Source organism: Salvia splendens, chromosome 15, assembly GCF_004379255.2.
Source record: "Salvia splendens isolate huo1 chromosome 15, SspV2, whole genome shotgun sequence".
NCBI classification, from domain to species: Eukaryota; Viridiplantae; Streptophyta; class Magnoliopsida; order Lamiales; family Lamiaceae; genus Salvia; species Salvia splendens.
In genome coordinates this window covers 14,827,875-14,854,340 of record NC_056046.1, presented here as the reverse complement: position 1 = coordinate 14,854,340, position 26,466 = coordinate 14,827,875, and the positions used below count along the sequence as shown (strand labels likewise).

The 26,466-nt window shown below is 35.7% G+C and overlaps 1 protein-coding gene and 1 pseudogene across 1 annotated transcript; one reads left to right on the top strand and one right to left on the bottom strand.

The window, feature by feature from the left end:
• Nucleotides 1–328: 328 nt before the first annotated feature.
• LOC121769072 (BTB/POZ domain-containing protein At1g63850-like) lies at nucleotides 329–4,984 on the top strand. The gene is made up of 2 exons (XM_042165751.1): nucleotides 329–1,251; nucleotides 3,626–4,984. Exons 1-2 carry the CDS (start codon nucleotides 460–462, stop codon nucleotides 4,565–4,567), a joined length of 1,734 nt encoding a protein of 577 aa, XP_042021685.1. The 5' UTR covers nucleotides 329–459; the 3' UTR covers nucleotides 4,568–4,984.
• Nucleotides 4,985–5,036: 52 nt separating this feature from the next.
• Nucleotides 5,037–6,507, bottom strand: LOC121769074 (annotated as a pseudogene).
• Nucleotides 6,508–26,466: the final 19,959 nt, after the last annotated feature.

The following is a 26,466-nucleotide window of genomic DNA, read 5'->3' as shown; positions in this document are numbered from 1 at the left end:
TGATGACGTGGCGCGCCTTAGGGCGCCCCATAGCTGATGCCCTAATCTTTATTTCATACTCCATAATAGAAATGTGTGTTTTACAAGTTTTTAATAACAAGTTTTTAATAACAAATGAAGCCTAGTCTAAATCATTTTTCTTTTGTCTGTATGACTTTGAAATTGAATACTACAATACTCATACTAATATTTTGTAGTACGTTTATACAAGTATCCAGCAACATAAAGCATGGTCATAAATCATAACAAAAGTGAAAATCCTACATTCAAAATTCAAAAAAGAGAAATATCCATAATTGATAAATCCACTTTGTTTTTCAGTGAAAAATAAGAAACATTGGATGGTGTAATCCAATCCCAGGCATTGAAGCAATCGCCATCTCAATTTCTTACGCTGTTGCCCTAGAGCTACCAGACAAAATTTTACCCCCAAATTGACTCCAATAAAGACACATTCATATGGCAGGTACCACCACTCACCTCAACTCCCACTCCCAAATCCTCAAGATCAAACGCCGCCGCTGCCGTGAGACTACCATCACAACCACCACCCATCCTACTTCCTCCGCCGCAGCAACTCACCTCCAACCCGACCCTCACATCGCCATCTCCCCCGACGCAAATCCGCCTCAGATCCGCCCCGCGATGGGACCCTACGGCGCCGGAGACGGCTTCCCCTCTTCGCTCAGCAAATTCAACTCCGCGCTCACCGCCGGCCTCCTCAACCCAATGTCCCCGCCTCCGCCGCCGCAGGATAAAACCCGCTCGAGCCCGACGCTTTTCGAGATGATGGCGAATGAGCCGGACAGCGTGCCTAGGGCGCCGCCTGCCGCCTTTGAGAACGGCGCCGCTGCGGTTAAAAATCAGCAGGGCGCGAGGCTCGCTGCGAATGTGGATAAGCAGGCGCTGATGCATCAGCGGCTGCTGGATCTGCTGGCGTCGAGGAGCCCTGGGAATCAGTTCAATGACGCGGCCTCGAGCGATGTGATGCTCACTTTGAGCTCCAAGGACGGTGTGAGTGTCTCGATTAGGGTTCATAGGCAGATCCTTGTGGTTCACAGTCGTTTTTTCGCGTTAAAATTGAACGAGAGCTGGGTTAAGCAGCAAGGGAGCTGGGTTCCGTACAATGTGGAGATTGCTGATTGTGATGATATTGAGGTTTACATTGAGACTCTGAGGCTAATGTATTCTAAAGACTTGAGGAGGAAGTTGATGAAGGTGGATGTGCAGCGGGTGCTCGGTATACTTAGGGTAATCTCGCAATACACATCAATTATCTTGATTTTTACTCTCTGCATAACTGTTTTTGCCTAATTTGTGTGTGTTTGTTCATATTCAAGAGCTGCAAATGTAGAAATGTGTTAGGTATGTAGAAGGTGTAGTAATGTTGTCGTTAGTTAGTTAATTAAGATGACAGGATGAACATGTGAAAACTTAGGGCTAGATCTTTATACTGTCCTATCTTAATGATGCATGAATGACAATGTGGCTTATTGGCATTGTATAATGTGACAAATTGGAAAGGGGTATACATATGGATTGTGTTCGTTATGCCTTTCTCAATCATTCAACTTTGAATAGGGTTGTGGAATATGTAATTGGCATATTGATCAGGAGAGGCTAAGAGGCAGCTAAGAAAGGACTTCTTATAGCCTTTGATATACTCACAAACCACGGAACAGAAGACATAGTACTTATTTTATGCGCTAATGGCCCTTAGCTGAGGATTTACAATTGACAGGAATCCTTGTAAGGATTTTAAAGATGGGCCGACCTACTTCTTTGATCACAACATACCTTCTTGTTTTACGACATGTGATAAATGAGAATATACACTTCTGCTGGTACATGTTTCTGATCAACATACTCCAACAAAATATGCTAAGAGATCACAAACTTTTGGAAAGCTTTAAAGCTTCAACTGCTTAGCGAAGATACCCAAGACTTGACAGTTGATTTTAAATCTGAACTTTCTTCTCATGATCTGTACTATAAAATGATCACTTGTGCCATATTGCTTACAAGTTACATGACAAGTATGCATCATACTGGTAGAAAATATATCCCCCGCTTCTTTTTATACTATGATATGGTTATTGCGTATAATAGATAATTGATTCCATGATAGCATGGAAGGATCCGAACCTCCAAATGGCTGGACCAAAACCTGTTACGTTACTTTACCACTTGGCCACGCCCCATTTCAATTTCTAATTGACACTAAGAAACAATAATATTTTTATAGGTAGTTTGTCAATGCCAGCCCAAATAAATATCTAGAAAGATTCCATATCTATAGAATATAGACTTTCTATATCTCTAGAATAATAGAATGGACTGGTATTCAAATTTTGATACACATTTCAACTAAATATGACTAACTTGCATGAGTATTTAGTCCTCTAAATATATAATATATCTGATTAATTGCACACCATCTTAATCCAGAAATGTCTGAATAATTCTGACTTGATAAAGTATTTTAAAAAAATCCAGTGTCATAGTTTGACCTCAAAAGAAATTTTAAAATAGAACGCTGTGTTTGTAAGTATATGGGGATCCTTTAGCTAGTGATTTATCAATATCATCTTCTCAATGAATTCATCCTATTATGTTAGAATATTGTTAAAAGTAGAGTAAAGGCTAAAAGTGGTCCTAAACATATGACGAATTTACGATTTTGGTCAAGAACATTATCTTTTGAATTGATTGGTCCCGAACAAATAAAAATGGACCGGATTTGGTCCATTTTTGACGGAACCGTTTATTTTTAACGGTCGACGCACCCTTGGTATCCTTCTCCGCCCTCGGAGAGGAAGTTGGCCGTTAAAAATAAACGGTTCCGCCAAAAATGGACCAAATCCGGTCCATTTTTATTTGTTCGGGACCAAACAATTCAAAAGATAATGTTCAGGACCAAAATCGTTAAATCGTCATATGTTTAGGACCACTTTTAACCTTTACTCTTAAAAGTAATATCTATGCGTATGCTTACATTTATTATCTTGACGTATCAAATATGTGGAAATGTTTTTATTGGTAATATGGTCTGTACCAACTGCCAACCTACCTAAGTAACTTTAGTCAACTAAAGTCATAGTTACCGAATTTACTTGAACCCCTTTGTACTGTTTTCTCGATGAGCTTCCCGATGAAAAGATAGCTGTCGCAAATCTGGCTCTTAGAGAAATGAGAAAAGAAAGGCAGAGCATGGTTTGCTCCATCTTTAAACTGGCGTGGCTTAGCTTGGCTTGGCTTTTACACTTAATATTCCATTGGGCTTATGTAACGATTTGTGCTATTGACTGTTTAATTTCTTAGAACAAGGTGCATACATGCTTTTTGTATATATAATACCACCCAATGAACCCCGAGTCAGAATTCTATTCTTGAAAAGTACTTCATTTTGCTTCTGAGATGATCATGTGGACACATACATATTTTAGCTGTTTACAGTATGTAAGAGAATATAATTATTCCATACTGCTCTCCTCAATGATATGAATATATTCCATCAATCAATTCAAAGCATTTTTGGTCTCTGGATTTTTGTGCTTTTACATTGCTAACAACTACATGACTATGTATATAACTTAACTTTAATTTTTCTGTCGGTCTCATATAGGTGTCAGTGGCAATTGGGTTTGATGCTGGTGTACTATCATGCTTGGAATACTTAGAAGCTGCTCCATGGGCTGAAGACGAAGAAGAGAAGGTAGCCTCCCTGTTATCAGAGCTTCGACTTGAAGGGGTTGGAGCTGGGGAAGTTTTGAAAAGAGTTTCTTTAGATGCTGCAGCAGGGCTCGACGACGGAAAGAATAGCGAAGAAGTGCTTCTCAAACTGTTGCAGGTAGTTCTCGAAGGGAAAGATGAGAAGGCTAGGAGAGAGATGAAAGATTTGGTGACCAAATTGCTGCGCGAAAATTCATCACAGAAAGATTTGAGGAAGGAGTCTATGTACTTTGCTTTTGACGAGTGCTTGAAATTACTTTCTCGTCACTTCTTACAGGCAGCACATGGGGACATGCAAGATATAGGTCAGATAGCGAGGCAGGCGGATAATTTGCATTGGCTGCTCGACATTATGATTGATAGACAGATTGCTGAAAACTTCCTTATAACATGGGCCTCACAGTCTGAATTATCCGAGGCACATCCCAAAGTGCCTCCGATACACAGATACGAAGTCAGCAGAGTTACGGCCAGGCTTTTTGTGGGGATCGGAAAGAGAGAGCTGTTGGCCAGCAAAGAGGCCAGGTGTATGCTTTTGAAGACTTGGTTGGTGCCCTTTTATGAGGATTTTAGATGGATGGGGAGGGCATCAAGGGGTCTTGATCGGCATTCAATTGAGGACGGTCTTAGCAACACCATATCAACCTTGCCAATGGCCTTACAGCAGGAAATTTTTGTTTCGTGGTTCAACAGATTTCTGAATGGGGCTGATGATTGTCCAAATATCCAGAGGGGATTCGAAGTTTGGTGGAGGAGGGCGTTTGTGAGACGAAAGGGCGAGGATGAGAGACCTCACCAAATGCGAATTATATCCGACACAATGGAGAACTCGTGAATTCAGGCATATCTCAACTTTTATTTACTATCAATCTTCATTCTCAAACTAGTTGAGAAATCAAATGCATATCTGGCTGGGTTCTCAAAGATGCGGATTGGTGTTAACACATTCGACTATTGAAATGTTACCACCCTTTGATCTTTGGTTGAGGTCTTGAGTGAAGGAGATTGCAGGCTCAGGCAATGAAGTGGAGTTGGATATATCCAAGTATCAGTTGCTGGTTGGAATGATTTTTCCTTTATTTTCTTTTCTTTTTGACTTTGTATTTTATTTTCCTGATTTGTTAATAAATTGACATGGTTAGGACGAAGCAGTGATGAAGTGTGGATTGATTTAAACATATGTAGTTTCCATATCATGTAAGTGTGTGATCCATTGTGAAATACTACTATTTAGGCCTCCTCTTTCTCTCTATCTTTGCATCTGCATTCTTTGATCTTTCACCTCCATGATTTTTACAACTATCTGCAATACCAAAACAAACTTATATCTTCATCTTACAGTATACTACACATTTCACATGGTTAGGACCAAACAGTGATCAAGTTATGCAGTGTGGATTCATCTAAACATACCCATGTCATGTAAGTTTTGTAAAATGCTATACCTAGGCCTCCTTTTGCTTCTTTCCTTCTTTACACTACATCTTCTCTAGTGATCTTTCACCTCCATGGTTCAACTTGACGGTCGTCCAAGTGAGTGAAGTAGCTAGGCCCAGTCATGGTGCACTCATAGTTAAGCTCACCAGGTTTGGCATGATTTTGCCTACATAATGGAAACAATCACATTAGCATATGTTAGTTTGGAAGTAAGCATGTCATATTTTAGCATTCTTGGTGAATCAGCATTTCTTCTGTTAGTCCAAACTCTTGCAGCTCCTCTCTAGAATGGTGCATTAACAAGGAGTACCTCCCTCCATAACCTCTTTCCATCACAAGAAACTTGCCATTGCCAAAATTATGCAGCCCCTGGAACTGCTCGACCGTCCACTTATACCATCTCATCAAGAAAACGCGCAATGTCAGTCCATGTGACACTATCACTATGTTCATATCCGGGCTCTGCTGCCCCGGTGGCTGAAACCTCCCCACGTCAATATCACTTTTCAGCGTTTCCCTGAACCCTGATTCACTTCCACTTATTCACTAATGCCATTATCTGAATATATATAAATGAGAAAACTTCATTCACATCACATCCTTACCTGTGATTCTATCATAAACATCTGCAGCTGATTCACCATTTGGAAACCTGTAGAAGAATCTCCCATACTGTTCCTAGCAGCCTTTTCAATCTTCATCCGCTCTTGATCTTGGAAATTCCCTTCAAACACAAACCATACGGTTAAAAAGAAGCAACATCTCGATATATAGAATACAAACAAACAAGCAATGAATACCAAAATCCTGCTCTCTCAATCTTGGCTCTTCTCTAACACCAGCAATTCTTGATCTTTCAAATGCCTCAGCCATATTCCGAAGAGTCTCGAGAGGCCTTTTATAAGGAGAGACGTAGAAGTAGGCTTTCCAGTCATGAGCTCCATCTCTCTCTATCATCTTCCTGATCTCTCTACCACACTCCTCCGCCTCGGCTATCCCCTGCTCCGTCAGCATCACCTTCGGGTCAGCCACTCGTGTGTACACGCACTCATCCACGTTGCCTTGGCTCTGCCCGTGCCGGACCAGGATTATCCTGCGTGGCCGCGGAGGCTTCTCCTTCTCATGGCTGCATATTATGGCACAAGTGTTGCAGGGGACTCGACCAGCCATTTTTCATCAGCTATATTTGGACCTTCCTTTTCTTCAACTAGTTTGGGAATAGGATAGATTGATTCTGATATTTAATAATATTGGACCTTTGTTGCAAAAAAAATGTATTAGAAAACCATATAATAATAACAATTGTTGTACATGACCAACTAACAACACTTTTAAGTAAATAAACTAATTGAGATGTCATAAATATTTCATGTATGAACGTAGTAGTAACTAATGTCGAGGCCATTGAGAAATATGATGAATAAATCAATCTTGTTTTATCGATGATCCGAGGCATCTTATGGTGTTGCGCGACTTTATTCCGATGAAATTAAGAAAAAATATATTTAAAAAAAAGAAAGAAATACTATGGAGTATTAGTATAATTGTAATCATGGGGATCAAAATGTGGTCCTTGTGGTGTTCCAAATGTGTGGCATAAGTGAAGTTGGATCCATTTGAGATAAAATATTGTAAAGAGTTAAGCAAGTGGCCCTTAATGTTTGGAAGAGGGGTGATTTTTATATATCCTTCATTTAACTTGTAGTACTAATAGATTATTAAAAATTATTCTTTAGTGTACTACTATTATAAAGATATTTTCGTCGTTGTAATCGCAGAAAAAACATGAAGTAAATGGATCCAAATTTTTGAACTGAGTTCTCCCTCATAGTAGTCGCCGCAAAAATGTCTAAATATTGGAGCACGAGCATTCGTTCTGTTCCAGGGGACGGAATGCTATCAAGAGTCCGTTGGATTTTCTGGATTACAAGAGATAAACACTAGCCGAGCGTAATACGATCAAAAAGAAGGAATAAAGGAAAAGTAAAATGAAACTAAATAACAATGAAGAATTCGAAACAATAAACCGTAAATGCAGTAGTAAGCCGAGTCGATGAGTCATCTTTCTGCAAGACGAGATATGCCCCGGTAGTGCTCTCGGATTGGCATGTCGTCCCCAAAGGTAAAACGACTTCGTCTTGTTCGTTGCAGCACAACAAACAAAACAAGCTCAGGCGATCTGGATGATGGCGAGGGCAGAGCTTCGACGGAAGACTATGCAAAGAGAAGGTGAGAGCTATGCAAAATGATATGCAATATTATTGTGTTGAGAATGAAATGGATGCATGCCTTTTTATAGGCCAAGTCCACTCATTTGAATTGATGGAGTCAACACCCATTATGCGTGTCATGATAGCTTGATTGTAACCGCCGGGGGTTACAAGCCGTTACAGACGTTACAAACGTCAACCATGGAGCATGAACCTGGACGGATGTATCTAGACACATCTCACGTAGTTGTTCATTCCAGAAATGTATCTGGACGACCCGATCAATGTGCATGCATTCTACGAAGCTTTCTTCGTATGCTCATTTGCCACATTGTTTTGTCTGTGTGTCCAAAATAGATAAATTAATTAATTATTTATTTATTTATTTAATTTCATATCTCCATATATCGTGACATATTTTAATATATTATTTCTCTCTCACCGGGAATCGGTTTAGAGAAAATGAATATACCACAATCATCTACTCGGAGAGTAGATCGATTATAAATTATTTAATTATTTCAAAATTAAATAATCCGTCACTTCTACGACCCGGTCCAATTGCGTTGACCGGACTACGATTCCAACAGAGGCTTTCTGTCTCCTTGGCCAATAGTAGCGAGGTGTCCAAGTGGCCATCATTTTACCCGATTTTGAATTTTATACTAATAAATAAGTTGGCTCAAGTTCAATATCCATGGATTCATAATCTCGCTCACTCATAACTCACTATGTTAAGTATTGGAATGATATAGAATCAAACCCTAACCATAAGAGTAAGAGAGAGTGGACGGAGCCTCCTACATGGTTGGACAGAGAGAATTTTTGCATTCTTCTTTTCTTAGATCTTAGTTCTTATCTGTACATCTATTAGAGCCTGTATGTTTCTCTAAGATTTACCTCGCGAATAGAGAATTGTGAGTTTGAGAATTTGTTACATGATTCAAAGTTGAGTACAGATACGACTCGTGAAGAAGATGCAAGCCAAATTGATTATTGGGAGGATCTAATGATATTCAACTTAATCACATATAAGTTGCGTATTGTGTGAACCGTGAATTATATTCTATCTTTTCCAATGTAGTTGAGTCATATCCTTTTTAGGTTGTCAAGATAGTTGAGTTAATTTTTTTAGCAAAAACTTTTCTCTCACTCATACTACTTTATTCACTCTCAATTTTCTTCTCTCTACTTTTAATTATAATGCATCAGTTTCTTAAATTCCGTCCCTCATTCGCCACTAATATACTCTAATAATTTTTTTTTTCTATATCTCTTATTTGACCAATTATACATAAAAATATGTCTCTGTCTCAAATATCTCTTTTTATATTTGAAAATTAAATACTACTCTTATTTGTTGGAGATATAATGAATACTAGTATTAGTTATATTCAAACTATATGTTTAGCATAATCGTCTCTCATTCTGTGGAATCGAATATATACTCGTGGAGTAAAATCATTGGCCATGTGGGCCGATTAGCATTTCTATTTCTATACTACTCTATTTATTTATGCTGAATGCTTTTGTCGCTCTCACAATTTTAGTAGGACTATTTACATAGTGCGTTAAAGGGGCAGAAAGTTTAGCCACAAAGTCGAAAAAAGCTTTGAGTCAAAGACAAATGACGATTGCTATTTATTTATTTTTTTTGTTAAAAAAACGGATAAAGCCCAATTATAACGGCCTAATAAACACCTTCATCAATCAAACACTAAGAACCAAAGGAGGGAATTCTAAAACATGAACACATTTATGAAAATTGTATACGTAATGTGACAGAATGTCAGCAACGAAATTCTCTTCCCTGTTCACGTGACGGAGCACCACTGAGAAAGGAATATGCACGCATGAACCCGAACCTAAACCTCGACAGGTGTATCTGGACACCTGATCAATATGCACGCGTGACTGGATAGTTACATGTCAGGCCAGATACACTTGTTTGCCACGTTGTGTTCTAAATGTCCCATAGAGGATTGGACTATTTTAATTGTTCCAAAAAGATTAAGCTAAGCTCGGATAAAGCCAACGTCCCAAGACCAATTGGCAAGGTCTAAGGCGCACGGCCCGGCTCGCGGCACGAGGCGGGCGGCGGTGTTCTCAGGTGGACTTTATTGCACATTTTTGTGGCTCATTATTGCAAGTTTAATAAAGCCTCTAAAATCAATGTGAGATTAATTAACATACATTTTAATTAATCTCATAGCTCCATTTTATTTTTCATTGAGAATCAGTTAATAAAAATGAATATATCACAATCATCTATTCATAACATAAATTGATATCATATGTTATTATTTAATTTTATAAAATTAAATGTTCTATTATTTGAACAACCCAAGCAAAATAGTTTGATCGGGCTTAGATTCCAACAATATTTATATGTTAGAGAATAAAAGCAATTTCAGAAAAAGCTAGCATATTACGCTTTATTTCATATTCAGCACGGGTCAAAATTATTACTATTGTAATTAGTAGATTGAGTTGAGTACTACGTCGAATTAGTCCATAACCATTAGCTATTATTCCATTAGAAAAATGCCATGAAGATAATTGCGAAGATATATAGATATTATAGTAAGCTTTAATAAGCTTGACTTATAGATAGTTTGATGGAATAGAAGTCAAATAATAAGACATGCCACCAAGAAATTGTGGCATTTAATTATGAAGCTTTAAAGTAGCAGGTCTACTAAGTAAAGATTTGGAATCACATAGAATTAGGCAAATATAAAGAGATACATCCTTTATATTTTGATGGTTAAACTGATTTAGAAAAGGTTGAAGTTCTTAATTTACTAGCTTTTCGGTTGTTTTTATTCTTGTATAAGCTTATTATTTTCATACAATATTATATAGTCAGCTCATTCTTTAGATACAAGCAATAACGAGGGTTAGTTACATCATACATATAAAAAGTTTCACCAATATTACCAATATTTCAAATTAGTACAACAAATTTTAACTTCACTATATCATACACATTCCATCTAAATCTTTTAATACCCTTAACTTTTATTGCATTCTCTCTCTACCTTACCTAGCAGAACTAGTTTGGCACCCACAATGGGGCGCCCGATGGCACGCCATCGTCCTCGGGCGTGGACGATGTCTCCATTGTGGGTGCTCGCCATAGGGCGCGCCCTATGCCCACGTCCTAAGCTTCGGGCGCGGAAGAAGCGCGGACGATGGTCTATCGTCCGCGCCATCGGACACCATTGTGGGCTCGACAGACGATGGCAAGCGTTTTTTATTTTATTTTTAAATGTTAAATTCGAAAATTAATCAATGCAGTCTTCGCTGAATTTTAGCTACTCGTTGTGTTTTTTAATTAGTTTGCATTAAATATTTGAAAACATTTAAATTAATTAACTAAACAATAGTAAAACACATAAGGTGTGCCATAGGGCGCGCCTTAGGGCGCCACACTGCAGGTGGGATGATAGAAGGATAAAAATGATGACGTGGCGGTGCATAAGGCGCCCCTATGGACGTCCCATTGCTAATGCTTTATGTTAACTAGTGGAAACTCGTCAGCAACTTTTTCATTAGTTAATTCAACTTTTTCATCAACATCTCCGTGATTGGTCTAGATTCATAGAAAATCATTTTTCTATATGTTTTGGACAAATATGTTAATCTTAATTTTGAGTTGCTCCTTCCTTGTTATTTTTTATTTGCTTCTCGCTTCTACTTTACCCACTATATATCTCCCTCATTTTACAAATTTTGTATTAAAACTTGTGTCGTTTATATATGAGACTATTTCTCTACTGTATTAAGAATTTTAGAATGGTTATAGCGTAGAATCATTCTTTTGTAAGACAACAATACTCATGTTTAATTATGAAACATATATAATTTATACATATAATAATATAATGGAGTACTTCATTTTTTTCTTACTCGGTCAAAAATCAAAATAATAAAGCATGCATATTGGAAAGATTAGTATGTAAATCAAGAACTACAAATATTGCTAGTACTCCAGTCTCCATATTCCCACTGTTTTATGTGGTTTCCACTTTCAGAGTTACTTTTCTTGGTCTGTGTTCAAATCTAGGCTTCTAAATTTGGGGTATTAAAAAATAGCTGCATATTCCCAAACTGGTCTCATTAAGTGTGCATAAGAAGAAATCATTGGAAATACGCTAACCCTAAATGTAATCCCTTCTACCTCTATCAACATAGGCATATGTATTCTTACAAACTTATTTCTCATTCTAATTCTGCATACAAATTAAAAAAATTGTCTTTCAAGTCTAAAATAATATACTCCCTTCGTCCCAAGATAAGCTAGTCGTATTCCTTTTCGGGATGTTCCACTATAAGTGAATCATTTCCATTTTTAGCAAAAATCATCTCTCCTACTTTATTTTCCACCTACTTTATTCTCTCTTCACTCCTCTACTTTTCTCTCTCTCATACTTTACTCTCTCCACTTTAACTTATTTAAATATTAATTCCATAAATCGCGGCCCAAAAGAAGTGTTTCGCTTATCTTGGGACGAATGGATTATATATTATGAACTTGTGATTATTTTTCACATTGTTATCAGTATCATGCTCTTAAAATAATTCCCAATTGAAGACTTGAAATGACTATATGGCTTAAATGGTCGATATACTAAATAATGTAATTGAATGTCTATGTAACTTCAGGTGTCAATAACTTATCACTTCAGGTAGTCACGATGGCATTAATTTGAAGGAATTTGCGAATTGCATGCGTGAATATTTTGGAATAATTAAAAGTTCATGCATTTGAAACATAATTTTTAGCTCATGTATTTAGACACAATCACCCTTTAATTTCATATCATTTTCTAACTCTTGGTATAATCTTATACCGTAAGTATAATTAATTCCAAAAAAGTAATAGTATTTCATTTCTATCCAACTATATGAAAGTATTAATTGTAGTGGGGAATGTGTGATCTGGGCTATAATGCAAGTGGTATATGAATGATACTTAATGATACATGCATGCATGCTTGGATGGGGCTGATTTTGATTGATAATATGGTGATGGCCACTATAATAATCCTATATTAAAGTAAAAAGTAACACATTATAAAATTACTTGGAGTATACTTTCTCCAGTCTCTGTAAATGTCTCAAATTCTTATTTTAAAATATTCATAATTAAATATGACATTTAATTATTATTATTTTATACATATAAAAGTATAACTTTCAAGCAACTAATATTATTTTTACTCAATTTACTTTACACTTCTTAAAACTCAAAACTCGTAAGGAAGTTAAATAAAATGAAACATTTTATAGGGAAAATGGGGAGTAGTAATAAATATCTGTATTCAATTTAGATCTATTGCTATAACAAGTTAATAAAACCGATTTCCCACACAGTAGGCCGTTCCCTTATAGTTGAGGCAAAACTTTTCAGCACGGAGTTTAAGAAATGGATGTTGAGTGTATTAAATAAATGAGGGAACATCATTTTTGGTCCACGAACTTTGCCAAAGTATCATTTTAGGTCCGTGAACTTTGAAAATATCATTTTAGATCCGTGAACTTTGAGTTAGTATCATTTGAGATACTTTTTACTATTTCCAAGTTTTTTTGGACGAAAATACCCTCAATACCTTAAAGTGTATATATTTTTAATAAATTTATCATATACTCATATTTTTTTATAAATATCTTTACAATATATTTTTGATAAATTTTCTAAATATAATTTGACCTTAAATATTATCACTTAATTTTGTGACATGCAAGTAAAATTGCTTCTTCAATTTTTTATATTAATTTTTTTTAAATTGAATAAAGAACTTTTCTTTAATAATAAAAAATTGAATAAAGATCTTTTCTTGCATGTCACAAAATTAAATGATAATATTGAAGGTCAAATTATATTTAGAAAATTTGTCAAAAATATATTGTAAAGATATTTATAAAAAGATCTTTATTCAATTTTTTATTATTAAAGAAAGTTCTTTATTCAATTTTTAAAAAAATATAATATAAAGAATTGAAGAAGCAATTTTACCTGCATGTCACAAAATTAAGTGATAATATTTAAGGTCAAATTATATTTAGAAAATTTGTCAAAAATATATTGTAAATATATTTATAAAAAAATATGAGTATATGATAAATTTGTTAAAAATATATACACTTTAAGGTATTGAGGGTATTTTCGTCCAAAAAAACTTGAAAATAGTAAAAAGTACCTCAAATGATACTAACTCAAAGTTCACGGACCTAAAATGATATTTTCAAAGTTCACGGACCTAAAATGATACTTTGACAAAGTTCGTGGACCAAAAATGATGTTCCCTCTAAATAAATAGATAAAAAAGTAAGAGAGAGAAAAAGGTAGAGAGAATAAAGTAGAAAATGAATAGAGTAGAGAGAATAAAGTAAGAGAGAGTAAAAAGTTACTATATATGGAAATGACTCAACTATGAGGGAACTTTCCGAAATGAAAAAATGACTCAACTATGAGGGAACGGAAGGAGTATTAATTAAAGTTCCATTAAATTTGATGCAACACATAGTAAAACTGGGGATGATAGGTAGGCACCTTTAATAATTAAGCAAAAGTAGTTATCTACAATGACTACTTTACTTGAAATGTGTTTTTATTGTGAGATTGAGATTGCGATTGCCGATATCTTCTTTCAACATATTAAGTGAAACACCTAGATCATGAAATATTGACCAAATAGACAATCACTAATACACTTTAAATTAGAAGGTGACTTGTGATTTTTTTTTGGCATTTCGATTTTCTATTTTATCATTGTATAGTTTAATTCTCTTAATTGGTAGCTATAATATTGGTTGTTTCATTGATATTTCATAGAGTATACGATAAAAGAATATATAGATCTCGACGGTGTATAAAGGAGATGACATTGTGATGCTTTACAACAGAGATACTACTATATAGTAAGGTTTAGCTTTTGAGGGTGCTGATTTTGAAATCACAATCTTTGAGCTTCAAAAATCAAAACACCCACCTCCAATAGCCAAGACATCCATTTTGTATATAATCAACACAATTATGTGTATATCAATAAATTATATATGAAAAAAAGTGAAAAAAGGGGTGAGACATCTTGCTGGATTTTCATCCAGTGTGAGCCGCTCGTCCCTTTCATGCAAAAGGATAGCTGGACAGGACACAGATCGAGCTCCCGTTGTGGATGCTCTTTTAAAATGGAAATTAAATAAAGGTCTAAGGTAGAATATGCCACAACTTGAGTTGATTAATGATGATGCTGCATTCTTCCACAGTTTTCACATTTTGTATACTAATTCTTTCATTCTCCACTAAATATTCATTTTCCACTAAATTATTCATTCATATTCTGATTATCAAAGTAGGACACCACAACTAATTAACCTGGGCAATGGGCATGCATGCATGTGCACCACAATTAATCAAACACAAAACTCTAATTTAAATAGTAATTAATTTTTGGAGACTTTTTTATTTTTATTTTTATTTTTTAGCAAATAGATAGCTAGAATGCGTAGGTGGGAGGGTGGTCCATTTGAAGATAAGGTGGTGGACCACAATAGATTTTCTGGCACAGCAATAATAAAACGTAAATTACATAACAAATGTAAATATGACAAATTCAAGTTTCAATGAAAAGCTGGTGAGGTGCTTCTTCGCAATTTACTACTTTTCAGGGTGCTTTTGTTCACCTGCGATCTATGCTGTTTGTTACACTTTTACTAAAAGATTCCAATATATTGTCTTCGTATTATTTTATTTTGACTTGTGCAAGGAATTTTATAAATTTTTTGTTTTTTTTACACAAAATTTTGGAGTAGGTTTTATGCTATCGATTTGTATATATATATGATGCTTAAGTTTTACTATATAACTATGGAGGTGTTTAGATTTTATTTTGTTGTGGCAAGGTACAAGTGGATGGAATTGATTATCTGAAGTATTTGTGCTAGTAGTAATAAATAAGGTAGTGAAACATTCCAAATTTTCAAATATGTTTGGTCTGTAAGTTTCTTTAGTTGGAGAAAGGGGATATAGGCAAATATTGCAACCTTGATTCTCTGTTACTCTAGAATTTTAATAATAGTATGAGGTTTTTCATAAGTGTAAAATGGCCTAGAAATTAGCGAGCTAAGTCCATAAAAAAATAATGAGAATTTAAGTACTACAAATTACATGCAGTAAGATACAAAGATCAACTACCAAACATAAAAACATACAACACTAACAACTATAACATGTTCACCTATCTCCTTCAGCAAATCTATCAACTTCGTAGTACACAATATTTACAAACAACACCCACATAGTAGACAATACAATTTTTTTCAATCAAGGCTGTTGGAGAAGGATCTAACAACCACAAAATGCAAGAAAAAATAAAACAAGACAACATACAATAATTAAATCAAAGTCCCAAACAGTGTCAATCAACAGCTTTTTGAGTATTTTAATATAAACTATATTGCACCAGTTGACAACTACTAATGAATTCACTGCGGATTGGATTTAGCCAATTTAACAGATCGATATCTAAGATCGAGTGGAGCACTTTGGAATCGATTCTGGTTGGCCACTCACACCGAGTGAGTTTTGGGATTAACTCCACTCGGTCGAGTGGAACTCTCTGGACTGGAACCATCATCTTGCAGTGTCACTCGAATCGAGTGGATACTAAACTCACACTCAGTCGGTTCAAGTGAGATTCACTTAATCTCATCCAATGTCTGCTTTCTTGTCTTTTCATGTCCGTCTCATCTTCATTCTTAGTGCATTTTAAACAAACTCATTAAAATCCCAAGTCATATAATTAGTCAAAAACTATAGAATTAAATGACCAATTGAACCTATCAAAACATGAGTTAATTAGATACCTGGTTTTATGGGTTCAGGTACCCGCTGGTACTCAAATTTGCAAGTCTATCTAAACTAGTGGTGTGGGACGAAGCGAGAATACGCACTGCCGGGCGGGAAGGGGTGGGTAGGGGGTACAGAATTTGTTTTATTTTTTATTTTTTATTTTAAATTTATAAATACAATCGTATTTTCACATTCATTTTGTCTACTCTCTCCCACAAAAGCTATCTCTCTTCACAAATGAATCTGATCCCGAACGACGAAGATATCTTCGCTTCTTTTATTCATATGTTTGTTGAGGACGAGCCACTAATCTGTAGGGAGATAGAAGATATATTTGCTCAAATGAGTGTGTCTATAGTTTTTTATTTGTTAGACTTGTACTTTTATGACTTTAAACGAAACTATATTGTAATATACTATATTGTTATGTATTTTAGTTAAAATTTTATTGATAATTTAAATATAAATTATTATAATTAAAGAAAGAGGTATGTAAAAAGGGGATAGGTAAGGAATGTAGGAGTTGTGGTCATTAAAGTTATGTCGAGAGATACCTGCAGCTGTGAATGGTCTAAAAGTGCCATATTCAAAATTCAAATAAAAAATTTGAATGATTTAATTTCCGTGTTCATTTAAATCAATATGAATTATTGATTAGACTGAAGTGTTATGTTCCCACTTTAAAGATACTTAGTCAAGTGAAGAATTAATTATTGTGTGTACTAAAAGACAAATTGTTGAAAATTTTAGTAGAGTGTAATCGCTTCTAGATTCATGGTTATTCGATTCTAGAAGCATGGTATTTTTTTCATTCTATCCACATTATAGATGTCAAATTGTTGCGCAGAATAATTCATTTTCATAGAATATATGCATATGAAAAATGAAATGGGATAACAATTAAAAACAATAGTTGTCCGCATTATTTTCTATTTTATATAATATACATGCATATGAAAATGAAATTTGATGGAGATCTGAGTGTAGCTTGCTAGAATGTGACTCGAATAAACCGATTTTATATCATAAGCATACAAATATACTAGTAGTATTATATTTATATGTATAGTACTAAAACAAATTACTCCACTATATTTTTCATGCAAATTTTTCCGTGCGAACATATGCAACTGAAATTTCAATAGATACCTCATAAAATTACCTTTAATTTGTTATATGACATGTAAAAAATAATTTGAATAAAGAGAATTATATAAAATTTAGCTTTTTGTTTTTAGATATTTTAGGAGTGACAATTGTCAATAGAAGTGATATTAAAGATTCAAAATATCTACAATGTTATAACAATAAATTGAATGCATTATATACATTGTATATGTGACATTATAACAACATAGTAGATTATTTCATAACTGTCAAAATTTTGGTATTTTTTATTTACCCTTAACGCATTAAATAAACCTTAACAGTTTTCCATGTGACAGTAATATAGGTGGTTGATCACCCTAGTCCAAAGGCGGAAGGATATGGTATTTTTTGTTCCAAGCTCTATAGTATCACATAAATAAAAGTTATATTTTAAGGACATTAAAATTGAGACGCAATTACTCGCATTGAATTTTTTTTTAAATAACAACAATTAAGGGCTCAAAAGAAAGCGTCCTTAAATTAATGATAAATTAACTTAATCTTTTGCTTTTTTAGGACGCTTTTATTTGCTTCCTTTAATTTTAGTTGGGACATCAACAATAAGGATATTTTTTGAAGCGTTGGCTGTATTTGGAAACACAAATTAGCGTCCTTAAATGCATTGAAAAACGTCATTAACGGATTTTTGTTGTAGTATATATAAGAAGTGAGTACATATAATTTCTAACTATACATATAGTTATAAAACTGTATTAGGGTCAAACTATATCATCAATGCATAACCAGCTAGGATAAAAGCTCATTGATCAGATTAAAAGATTTGAAGGGCAAGTTATGGCATTTCGTGTGAACTATATAATTATCCTGAAGCATTTCGCTAATTAAGGATGTTGATAGTTATCATTTGCACTATTTCAAATTCAAAAATACACTTTATTATAACTAACTTTACTTCATTATATACGTTGAATTTAGGTCATTATAACATTAAAATGGACATCATCAAGTTGGTAGAGATACTTACATGATTTTTTGTCCAACCTTCTTTGTGTCAACATAAACAATTAAGATTTTATTATAATTCTCATGAAATTACCTTTGATATGGTATACAGTTTGTGAAAAACAAAATTAGATATTTCACAGAGTTAATTAGTTTTTGTTACATGTCATTTGTAAATAATGTGTCATTACATATTCGAAAATGTACAGTATTATAATATTGAATCGGCTTTATAAATATTGAATATATGTAGTTATAACAATGAAATGTACATCACTATAGATTACCATAATCGATATATTGTTATATAAATTGACATGGTTAATTACGTCAAATCTTAGAATCACAAGAATATAACCATAATCGATTGTTATATAAATTGACATGATTAATTACTCTTGACGGTTAAGATTATCAAATTCAATTGCAACCTGAAATCAATCTTAGTCATGCATCTTATATTTTAATCCTAAAGTTTTATATTTTATTCTGGTTTGAAAATAGGAAGCTATATATATTTGAATGTGACTCGTAATATATATGTATATGATAACAATTGAGGAGAAGTGTGAAAAGTACTAGTAGTAGACAAGTGACACCATCAGTCATCACACCACGAACCAAATTAGAAGGGGATAAAATGAAATATTGCTATGCACGCATGCAAGAATAAACCAAGGATTTTTTTGCTAAAAATCTCATAATTTTAATAATGAAATACTAATACATAATTAATTAAGTTGACTTCTAATCTTAAACAAAGTTGCACACCGCCATCATAAAATTGTGTTGATAACAAAAAAGTAAACAGAAAACATAAAGTTTCATTGGAATACTTATTAATTTACAGACAGAATTTACCGAAATGAAGAGAGAAAAATGAAAAAGGTGTGTGTGAGTGTGAGGGCCAAAAATAGTAGTTGGCGAGAGTGAGGACCACTTCCTCTTTAGTCGACAAAGGATAAATTAAAGCCAAATACACCTTCTTTTCTTGCGCCTGTTTCTACCATAACTTTCCACACCCAAAAATTAACTATTTTTCTAATTCTCTATATTTATTTATTTTTAATTATATTCTCCTCACTTTATTTTAAAATAGTAGTTTTCTACATTAAGATTTAGGGAACATTTATTAAGGGATGAAGCTGGATAATTACATTTTCATATTTAAGAACAATTTTGAAAGAGCGAGATTACAATTTTAAAATACAAAATACAGCCTAAATATAGCAAATAAATAAAATTTTTACTATAGGAGCGAATTAGTAGTGTTGATGCAAGTGGAAATTGTTATGAAAGTATGCAAAAGATCGATGATGACAACAACCATGCGAAAAAGAAAGAACACTAGAGTTTTACGTGGTTCGATCGTAAGATCTACGTCCACGGCCAAAGGCAATATGATTCAGTATATTGAGAAATATGCAGAGATTTACAATTACTCAAGAACTCTCTTCAAGAACTCAACACCTCTAATCTAATTCTAAACCAAGAACTAATCAAGTGATAGTTTGGAGACTCTTTTCTTGAATATCGAAGTAGCTGATTAACTTTTTCAGATGCAGCCTTCGTCTGCTTTATATCAGTCCCTTCATCCTCCAACGGCTCTCTTGAGATGTTAGTTAACAAACCAGTTATAACTGTTCCAACGGCTACTTCCCGTTTCTTGGTTTGCATCAACATGCCGAAGTGCTGCATGATGCCGAGCTCAGTAAAATGCCGAGCTCAATAAAACGCCGAGCTCAATAAAATGCCGAGCTCAATAAAATGTCGAGCTCAATAAAACGCCGAGCTCAATAAAACGCCGAGCTCAATAAAATCTTGAACGAGCTCAACCTCTAACAAATCTGCAGCTGTTGAGAATGACATTGATTTTAGCTTGCTGCATCCAACGGTGATTGTGAGATTATACTCCAACAAACTCCACCTTAATCTCAGAATCAACAATGAATCATAATCCTCTGACAAAACCTCAAACTCATCACTCCACAAGTCCCACCAGCCCCAAGCAGTATTTAAACTTCATGGCTGGCAACGGCTTTGTCAACATATCAGTCGCATTATGCTCAGTAGATATTTTCACCATCTTGACTTCACCTCTCTGTATTTCATCCCTTATGAAGTGCATCCGCACATCTATGTGCTTACTTCTTTCGTGAAACACTTGGTGTTTGGCAAGGCATAAGGCGCTGCTGCTGTCACAGTTTATCTCCACTGTGTCTTGCTTCTCCCCAAAATCTTCTAGGATTCCCTTCAGCCATATTGCTTCTTTCACAGCCTCTGTCATTGCCATGTACTCAGCTTCCGTAGTAGATAAAGCAACCACATGTTGTAATCCAGATTTCCAGCTTATAGCAGTGCCATTTAGGGTGAACACATATCCAGTTTGAGATCTCCTATTATCTCTATTTGATGCATAATCAGAATCGCAAAACCCCACCAGTGCTCCACCTTGATCCTTACAATCTGCCTTGTACAACAGACCATAATCTGAAGCACCCTTCAAGTATCTGAGCAACCACTTCAATGCTATCCAATGCTCTCTCCCATGGTCTGACATAAATCGGCTAGTAACACTTATAGCCTGAGCCAAATCTGGTCTTGTGCATAGCATTGTGTACATTATGCTTCCTATGATGTTTGCATAAGGTATCTTGCTCAGCTCTTTCCTCTCTGAGTCATTCTTTGGTTTCTGATCCATGCTCAACTTAAAGTGAGCAGCCAATGGTGTAGAGACAGGTTTGAAGTCATCAGCCTGAAATTTCTTCAAAACTCTCTGGATGTAATTCCTCTGCAACAACCTGAGCTCTCTCTTTGGCCTATCCCTCAGTATATCCATGCCAAGGATTCTCCTTGCATTTCCAAGATCCTTCATTTCAAACTTGGATTCCAGTTCAGCCTTGATTCTCTCAATCACTCCCAGATCTGCTCCTGCCACAAGCATATCATCAACATACAAAAGTAGAAAAGCAATTGGTACACCATTCCTTTCTCTGATGTAAACACAGCTATCATACTGCGATTTTCTGAAACCAATACTCATCATATGCTCATCAAACTTGAGATACCACTGCCTACTACTTTGCTTCAATCCATACAAACTTCTCTTGAGCAAACACACTTTGTCTTCATTCCCAGCCTCCATGAACCCCTCGGGTTGATGCATATATATTGTTTCTTCAAGTTCACCATGCAAGAAGGCTGTCTTGACATCGAGTTGGTGTAACTCCCAATCATACTTTGCAACAAGAGCAAGCAATATCCTGATGGAACTGTGTTTTACAACCGGAGAGAACACATCATTATAATCAATCCCCTCTTCTTGAGTGAATCCTCTAGCAACAAGCCGTGCCTTAAATCTGACACTCTCAACTTCACCAACTTCAATCTTCATCTTGAAGATCCATTTGCAGCTAATAAGCTTTTGGGTCCCTGGATTCTTCACCAAAATCCAAGTATGGTTTTTGAGTAGTGACTGGATCTCTTCTCTCATAGCTGCAAGCCATTTCTCCTTTTCCTTACTCGACATAGCTTCAGCATAGGTGGATGGCTCTAAGCACTCCAATACCTCAGCAACACAGAGAGCAAAAAAACTCATCTCATAATCACTGAACCTGGCTGGCTTTCTGATCTCTCTTCTGTTTCTGTCCCTGGCTATAATATGTGATCTCTGATCATCATCAATCTGATCTCGTTGCTGGGGTTGCTGTGGACTTGAAGCTTTATGGGAACTTGAAGCTCCACCTCCATTCTGATCATCTGGATCACTAGGTGGTGGCTGGCCATGCTGAACTTCTTGATCAATAGATACTCTTTCACCCATCTGATCCTCAGTCTTCAAGAATGGCATATGATGCTCATGGAAGACCACATCTCGGCTCACAATTATCTTCTTGTTCCCCTCTTCAGTGCACCACAACCTGTACCCTTTTACTCCATGTTGGTACCCAACCATCACACATTTCTGAGCCCTTGCATCAAGCTTTCCCTGCTTGCAGTGGGCATATGCTCTACAACCGAACACCTTGAACTGATTGTACTCTCTATCTCCACCATACCATCTGACATCTGGGATTTCATTTCCTATAGCTGATGATGGAGAACTGTTAATTAGCACTGCAGCAGTACACACTGCCTCCCCCCAGAACATCTTTGGCAAGCCTGATGATAAAAGCATGCATCTGACTCTATCGAGGAGTGTTCGGTTCATTCTTTCAGCAACTCCGTTTTGTTGCGGATTAGCCGGGACTGTCCTATGCCTTTGTATCCCATTTGATTTGCAGAAAGACTCAAAATCTTCAGATAAGAACTCCAGCCCGTTATCAGTCCTCAAGCACTTGAGAGTGGTGGATTTCTTCAGCTTCATCTCCGTGCACCATTCTCTGAATTTTTCAAATGCTTGTGACTTCTGCTTTAGGATGTATATCCAGACTTTTCTGCTACAATCATCTATTATCGACATGAAATACCTGCCTCCTCCCATAGAAGCAGGCTGAGCTGGACCCCATAAATCACAATGCGCATAGTCAAGAGGTAATTTGGAGGTGTGTTTACCAGCCTTGTATGGTAGCTTCTTGCTCTTTCCCAGAGCACAGTGTTCACATTCCTTGAACCTCTGATCACTTCCAGCCGGAATGACCCCTTTCTGGATCAGTTCTCTCATCCCACTTTCTCCAAGATGGCCGAGCCTCTTGTGCCACAGACTCATATCAGAGTCCTCTGCAAGATTCACTGAAGCAACAACAGTTTCTGCTACTAGATAGTATAAACTGTTTCTTCTCTCAGCAATCAGCAAGATTTTTCCATTAAGTGAGACATTCATATAGCCTTTCTCAGAAGAAAACCTGAAACCTCTAGATTCAAGCATGCCAAGTGAAATCAAATTCCTCTTAATCTCAGGAATGTACCTGACTTGAGTAAGCAGTTTTGTTGATCCATCATGAGCTCTCAATCTGATATCTCCAATGCCTTTGATGTAGCACATCTGATCATTCCCCAACATTACTGACCCGGTTGCCTCAGAAAGGTTTTCAAACCAAGCTTTGTTGGAACAAATATGGAAGCTGCACCCGGAGTCCATTATCCAAGAACTCTCTATCCCACCACTCACCACATTCATGATCTGGGGTGGATCTGTGTCTTCTGCAAGATCAGCCTGATTTTGGGTAGCCTTCTCTTCGTTTTGCTTCCTTTTCCACGAGTAGCAATCCCTTTTGAGATGCCCAGGTTTCTTGCAGTAATGACAGCTTCGCTTCTCCTCATTTTGCTTCTGATACTTAGGCTTTTGATTCTGATTGAATTTCTTTTTCTTGCCTTTGAAAGCCTTTACATTCAAGGCTTGACTGCCACTTCCTTCATTTGTCGTCGAAGAGTTCTTTTCCAGCTCCTTTGATCGAAGAGCACACTGAACTTCTTCATATGTGATGCCAGATTCTGCATTCCGGCCAAACAGCATTGCATCTTTAAGATGCTGGAATGTTTTGGGAAGAGCATTCAAGAGCAAGATGGCCTTGTCTTCATTCTTCATGGGGCCATCTACATTCTCCAAATCATCCAAATTCTTGCTGAAATCATCAATCTGCTCTGCGAAGGGTCGGTCTTCAAGAATCTTGTATGAAAAGAGGCGCTGCTTCATGTATAGGCGATTAGCAAGCGACTTGGTCATGTACAGCGCTTCGAGCTTCGTCCATACCCCATGCGCTGTGGTTTCCTTCGCAACCTCGCGTAACACCTTGTCCGTGAGATTGAGAATAATGGCGCTATGGGCTTTCTTGGCAATCTCAGCCTTCTTCCTCACGCTCTTCTCATCGAGATCTTCTTTTTCTTTCCCCTTCGGATCAATTGGCTCGATTGCTTCATCGAGCCCTTGCTGGATCAACAGAGCCTTCATCTTGATCTGCCACAGACCAAAGTCATTCTTCCCCGAGAATTTCTCCGCTTCGAACCTCGTCGTCGCCATCGATATCAACTCCGATTGCGTTTCCCACAGACGGCGCCACTTGTTATGAAAGTATGCAAAAGATCGATGATGACAACAACCATGCGAAAAAGAAAGAACACTAGAGTTTTACGTGGTTCGATCATAAGATCTACGTCCACGACCAAAGGCAATATGATTCAGTATATTGAGAAATATGCAGAGATTTACAATTACTCAAGAACTCTCTTCAAGAACTCAACACCTCTAATCTAATTCTAAACCAAGAACTAATCAAGTGATAGTTTGGAGACTCTTTTCTTGAATATCGAAGTAGCTGATTAACTTTTTCAGATGCAGCCTTCGTCTGCTTTATATCAGTCCCTTCATCCTCCAACGGCTCTCTTGAGATGTTAGTTAACAAACCAGTTATAACTGTTCCAACGGCTACTTCCCGTTTCTTGGTTTGCATCAACATGCCGAAGTGCTGCATGATGCCGAGCTCAGTAAAATGCCGAGCTCAATAAAACGCCGAGCTCAATAAAATGCCGAGCTCAATAAAATGTCGAGCTCAATAAAACGCCGAGCTCAATAAAACGCCGAGCTCAATAAAATCTTGAACGAGCTCAACCTCTAACAAATCTGCAGCTGTTGAGAATGACATTGATTTTAGCTTGCTGCATCCAACGGTGATTGTGAGATTATACTCCAACAGAAATGAAAATAATATTTACCCAAACGAAAAGTTGTAAGGCTGGGATATAGTGCAAATCAAGAATGTGAAGACAAATGAAACGTTCAAATAAATATGCAGGACATCTTAATTTATTGTGTAAAAGTGTATGTGGATAATACCCATAGAAAAATATGAGCAAAGGTTACTTTAGCTTTTTCGGTAAAGCTATATTGTGTTTGTAAATATTTATTTATTTATTTTTATGAGCATAACATAGTAGCATCATGGGACAAATAGGAATAGAAGACGATAAAAAAAATGTGGTAACAAATACATATAGCACACTTTTACGATAATGCATTTATTTTTATAATCGCAAATCATATAATAGATCATAAAGTTTCCTACAAGAAAAAAGTTTTTGTTTGATCCTAATTCGCCCTCAAAACATCACCTCAAAAAAAACTTAATTTTCCCGGAAAAATATTGAAGAATTTGTAATTATAAAAGAAACATGGAAAAGTCCAACTCGACTCAACATATAAAATAAATTAGAATGTGCTATTGATTAGTGGCCTTGTTTATTTCCAGTTAGTCAGTGGGCCGACACCAATCTAAGATAAACAAAGTACATCTTTTCATTTGTATTAAACATAGTACTATGCACTACGTCAAACTCAAAACATATAATAATATATCTATTATAATATTAAATAAATAAATAAAACTGTATTTAGTAATTTGATATGAACAATTCACATAAATTTTTTATTTACGCAAACGAACTAAACTTACTAAAGAACTTGAAAATGGAAAATGGAAAATTGATTGGTCAAACTAGTTGATTAGCACAACTCAGTTTTTAAAATTAGATATGAATAAGAAGTTTCGATTACGTAACAGTCAATTTAATTTATAGTTATATGAGACTTTTGAATTGGATGCGGTCTTAATTTTCTTGAATAAACTTTGTCTGCCCCGAAAAATCTAAAGTCTCTAACGATAATAGTCCATCAAATTTAAATTTTACTAATATATATGGCACAACTTGATTAAATAAACCCTAAAATTTCATCTAATGACAAAGACAAATAAAGACCCAAAGTAAGTCAATATTTTGTCCCTTCCTGACTAATATTTCGTTTAGGGAATTGGAAATTTTATGGAAATGGGAAAAGGAAAAGAATGGCGGTCCCGTTTATATGAGTAGAGTAGAGGTCTTTAACAGCTTGTGGTTTTAAATAATTACAATTAGCTGGAAACTTGGACCATCTTATCTCATCCCCCGATTAAATATTTACAGTGCTATTTATTTTTTACAATATGTTGAGTATATTATTTAATTATATGTATTGTCGTACATATTATAATTGGTTGTAATTTTTGGGGTTATATTTAATTAGTCACGGACTTGTATTTATTTTGTAATTTTAATACGATTTTGAACCATTTGCTGAAATACTATCACCATAATTATATGTTGCTGTAAAATTAACATTAACAGTCATAGTTTTTGTTGGTC

Coding starts and splice junctions, on each gene's coding strand:
- LOC121769072 (XM_042165751.1), top strand. CDS start 460: ATGGCAGGTACCACCACTCACCTCAACTCCCACTCCCAAATCCTCAAG. Junction 1,252..3,625: donor GGGTGCTCGGTATACTTAGG/GTAATCTCGCAA, acceptor GGTCTCATATAG/GTGTCAGTGGCAATTGGGTT.